The sequence below is a fragment of the Cryptomeria japonica genome, chromosome 10 (genome assembly GCF_030272615.1).
Source record: "Cryptomeria japonica chromosome 10, Sugi_1.0, whole genome shotgun sequence".
Lineage (NCBI taxonomy): Eukaryota > Viridiplantae > Streptophyta > Pinopsida > Cupressales > Cupressaceae > Cryptomeria > Cryptomeria japonica.
Genome location: NC_081414.1, coordinates 524,247,668 through 524,252,429, shown reverse-complemented (window position 1 = coordinate 524,252,429; position 4,762 = coordinate 524,247,668). Strand labels below are relative to the sequence as shown.

At 33.9% G+C, this 4,762-nt stretch overlaps 1 protein-coding gene across 1 annotated transcript; it reads left to right on the top strand.

Moving 5' to 3' along the window:
- The first annotated feature begins 2,070 nt into the window (after positions 1 to 2,070).
- LOC131060812 (protein PLANT CADMIUM RESISTANCE 7) lies at positions 2,071 to 3,298 on the top strand. The gene is made up of 4 exons (XM_057994229.2): positions 2,071 to 2,418; positions 2,514 to 2,585; positions 2,679 to 2,930; positions 3,027 to 3,298. The coding sequence occupies exons 1-4, from the start codon at positions 2,163 to 2,165 to the stop codon at positions 3,107 to 3,109; spliced, it is 663 nt and encodes a 220-aa protein (XP_057850212.2). The 5' UTR covers positions 2,071 to 2,162; the 3' UTR covers positions 3,110 to 3,298.
- The last annotated feature ends 1,464 nt before the right edge of the window (positions 3,299 to 4,762 follow it).

Sequence of the window (4,762 nt, the reverse complement as noted above, 5' to 3'; positions counted from 1 at the left end):
ATGTTAGAAATATAAAAGGAATAATAAGAAGACTTGTTTTCCGATTCCAATACATTCATATTCATTCACAAAAGCATTGTGCCAATCACTATTGAGTTCGAATAGAAATATATGCAACTACAATGAATCTCATCATTTATTTGACATATATTCAAAATATTATAAATAAAAAATATTAAAGACTACTATTCCCACAAAGTAATTCATTCAAGCATTGCCTAAAATTCACTTTTTCTATTCCAAAAATTGAGAAAAAACACAAAACCCCAAATTCACCATGGATGAAATTGGGAAAAAATTTATACATTTTTATCTTCAAAATAATAATAAAATTTAAAAAATTCAAGAGTACCTTATTGCTCCAAATATGCAAAAAAAAAAAAAAAAGTTTTCATTTCAACTCTTCTAAATTTGAAAAATATAATTTAAAAAAAAATTTGTTAACTTGGCCTCTAAATGTAAGTTTTATTTTTTTAGAAAACAATAAAAAATTAAACTACCATTTTCAAACTAGACCCCCACTTTTTTAGAATTATGCCATATGGCTCCACTTAATGTAGGCACATCTATTTCATTTCAAATTCAAACTATATATTAAGGGAAAACACCTTCTCTCAAGCTCATACAAAGAGGAAAATCCTCCTCTCTCACACACACCAAGGTAGTTACAGATCCATCCCTAGCATCCCTACTCCAAGCATTAGTAATTCAAATCTAATATCAATCCATTTTATTCTTTCTTTTTTAATATTTTTTTTTCGAAAAGAAAGGAAAGGGATTTTTGAACATAAAAATTTAAAAATAGAATGAATGTCTAGAAAGTTTCTTTTTTCTTTCTTTTATAATTTTTAATTTCATCATTTTTAATATATTTTTTTCTTTTTACATATACAACATATATACATACACACATATTTGATGAAATTCTACCAAAAGTGATGGAGAGATATCCTCACAAGAGAGTTACACCTTGCTCAAAAGGTAGGTAAAGGACGTTTTAGTGGGCTTCCATCACTCTTCACTTGCCCATTAACAAGTCAAACAATCAAAATCTCTTGGAGTGCTCACTATCATGTTGTTTGCTATAGTTGTTATCAAGCATGGCTAGAATTCACAAGAGTAAACCCAACCTTTAGATTGTTCAAACCTCCAATTTATACTTGTAGGGGTTTTAGGGGGTGTATTATAGGTATTAAAACTCCATTCAAGTGGTTCTTCAATTGGCTTCTCACCATTTTCCCATCGCTCCCTCTTTTTCCTATTTTCTAGGCCTAGTAGCCCTAGAGCCCCAATTAGCCCTACCTTGTCGGTTTTTGGGCAATTGCTTAGAAAAATTTCAAGGACTTCCCAAAAACTTTTCGACAAACTTTTGGATCCACTAGGGTAGGTTGTCTGGTCTATCTGAACTGGTACGGATCAGCAATTATTTTTTCTTACACAGATAAGACTTGGGTGGGTGCCATTGTAGGGTTACACCTTTCGATGTAATAATTAAATTGTTTGCATGCGAGATTTTGTGTTATGACTCATAGAAGGACACATGATTGTATGGTAGGGTCACAATTATATTATAAATATTTTAGGTACTTAATCATAACAAATAAGAGATAATAGTAAGTAATATAATTTTTAAATAATGTATTGTAATTTCTTATTAATTACCATAACATTAATAATAACTATTTGATATATTTAAGATACTTATATTTTATATTATAAAAAAAATATTTTTTGTTTACATATATTGTTTTGACTTTATTAATTTTTTTTATTTTTTTGACTGATTGAAAAAAACCAGTAATATTAATTAATTAAAAAAATACCATCACAAAAGTTACTCCTCTAAGGACAAATAATAATATTTAGTAATTAATTGTATATTTATTGTCGCAAGCGGATAATGTTGCGCGAACACTTGCAACTTGCAACTTGCAAGGGAGCTGATTCGGTCTTCACGTGGTTTGAACCCACGAAAGCCACGTGGAAAGCCAAGAATTGATTTTGTCACTTGCATTTCATCTAGTCACATCACTGTTCGAAATTATTACAGTTGAGAATGAACGCGGGGGATTAATTCTATCGGTAGAAAATGTCGGAAGCCGTCGATCCCCCGAAGGTAGCTCGCTATATACGTGCCCTGGCATTCGGTGAGTTCACAGAAGATGAGAAAGATGAGTACTCCAAAGGAGGCAGAGAAAGAATTTGAAGGCTATCCCCCTCAAAATCCCCACGCTCACCCTCACCTGCAATATGTGCAGCCACCGCCACCTCAAAATTCTGACGCTCAGCTACAATTTGTGCCGCCGCCGCCGCCGTCGCTGCCGCCTTATCCCTCTCCTCCTCCTCAACAGGGCAACCCGTTGCGTCCCACAGAGTGGTCTTCTCGCCTTTGCGCCTGGACCGAAGATCCATCCCTATGTATTTTACTCTTTATTCTCCTCCTTTAGTCTCCTCTCCCATTAAATATATATGCTCATGCTACTAATAACAATGGAAATCTTGTGTGAGTGCAGGTTTGCTCATATTCTTTTTCCCCTGCATCACTTTCGGGAGAATTGCAGAAATAGTGGACGAGGGTTCGGAGAGTAAGATTTGGATAAATAAATTAGAGTGCGAATTTATGTTTATTGGATGTTATTACATTGAATGGAAAGGCTGAAGGGTGGAATTTGATGCAGAATACGGTGTGAGTGGAGTGATGTATGGGCTGCTCTGTGTAACGTGGTATGCGTGCTTTGGGGTGTATGGTGTGATTTGTGTTCCGGGGTTTGCTTCGTGCTATTCATGTAGGTACCGAACAAAGATGCGGGCCAAATTCAACCTGGCTGAGATCCCGTGCACTGATTGTCTGCTCCATTATTTCTGCGAGCCATGCGCGCTGTGCCAGGAATATAAAGAGCTCAAACATAGGGGATATGATCCTGCTCTCGGTGATGCATTTATATGACCAGATCTTAATTATTATAATTGTTGTTGTTTACCTGGGTTTGGAGTTGATTTTTTTCTTTTCTTTTGGCTTGTTGCAGGTTGGAAGAAGAACCTGCAAAAACAAGAGCACGAGATGGGAACCGCCATGGCACCTCTGGTCATTCCACCCATGGAAAAATGAGCCCACCGCTTATTCCATTTCTGTTTGACTAGGTCATGTCTGAATTATCTACGGAGATTTATATTTCAGGGTCGTGGTCAATACTATGTGTAATCACTCAAGTGGGACTATAGCTACATTGTAGAAGATTTTGTTTTATTTGGCAGCACATTTTATAAATCTATTATAATGATCCACTATAATCCACTATAATGATTTTGCCATTGATTACAATTATATTTGAACCATTCATTATAGTTATATTTGAGACAAATCATGACATATATAATATAGAAATAAGGGACGTTAAGTCAAGTTCTTATTAATAGTGTTATGATATTAGGTGGTATTAGTAAAGTGCATAATTTGGAAGTGAGAATGTACTAGCTAAAATCATTGTTAAAAGTATAAAAAAAATCAATAATATTAATATTAAACTAATTATTAATCTAAATTGAATAATATTAAGCTGATTAATAATTTGAATTTATAGTTTGTTTGGAACTTGTGATAGAAATATGGAGGGATAGAGATAAAGAGACATAGAGATATAGATATAGAGGTTGAGCAAGGGAGAGTGGGAGATAGAGAAGGGGAGACATGTCTAGAATAGAGGGAAGAGAGGAAGATAGAGGGAGATAGGTAGATAGATAGATATAGAGGAAGAGGGAGAGAGAGATATAGATAGTGAGATAGAGAGAGGGAAAGAGAAATGGGAAGAGATTGAGAGAGAGGAGGGAGAGAGAGAGATATGTGAAGATAAAGAGAGAGAAAACTCTACAGTCAATTTTTGTTAGTGTTACTTCCTCTCACTAAATATAGTAGACTATACTTGTTGTACTTTATGGAAAAGTATGATATTGTAATTATTAATTATTTATTGCTATTTGCAAAGAAATATATTTATTTAGTACCATGAGATTTAAATTGCCTTGTCAAGCATGTATAAGCAATAATAAATGACACCCATTCTCCTCCGAAGGACAAGTGAAATGATAAAGTAATTATGTGTAAGGCTATTCCATATAATGTATAATAATAAATATAACTTAACTATATATTTTTAGTAAATTGTATATATATTTAAATAACAAATATAAATATATTTATATAAATAACGAATATATAATATATACATATATATATTTAAATAACAAATATAAATAAATACTAAACATATAATATACTTTAACATTTTTGAATATAAGAGGTAAAAACTTATTACTAATGAGAAATAAGTTTTATAGAAGAAATCCATAGACAGAAGGCTCCAGGAGAGAAATACAAGCAAATAAAGCCATCATCCATCTTCATGACTATCCATATCCTCAACAAAGATCCTCTGCAAGTCCTGATAGTAATCAAGGGAAAGATGCCCCCAACCCTCAACTTTCTAGTCACCAACATTTTTCGAAGCCCACTTAGCCAAATAGTTAGCCATTCTATTCCACTCACGAGGAATGTGGATAAAAGACACCTTCTCCATCAAGGCACTAATCTACAAAATCTGGTGGACAACCCCTGCCAGCTGCCAATTAATCCCAACAACCTTCTGCTCAATCAACAAATTAATAACAATCTTCGAGTCTGATTCGCAGATAGCCTTACGCCATCCCAATGCATACACCCTCTCTAGGGCATAGAGAATAGCCAATCCCTCCATATAATTATTAG

Coding starts and splice junctions, on each gene's coding strand:
- LOC131060812 (XM_057994229.2), top strand. CDS start 2,163: ATGAGAAAGATGAGTACTCCAAAGGAGGCAGAGAAAGAATTTGAAGGC. Junction 2,419..2,513: donor GACCGAAGATCCATCCCTAT/GTATTTTACTCT, acceptor GTGTGAGTGCAG/GTTTGCTCATATTCTTTTTC. Junction 2,931..3,026: donor GGGATATGATCCTGCTCTCG/GTGATGCATTTA, acceptor GGCTTGTTGCAG/GTTGGAAGAAGAACCTGCAA.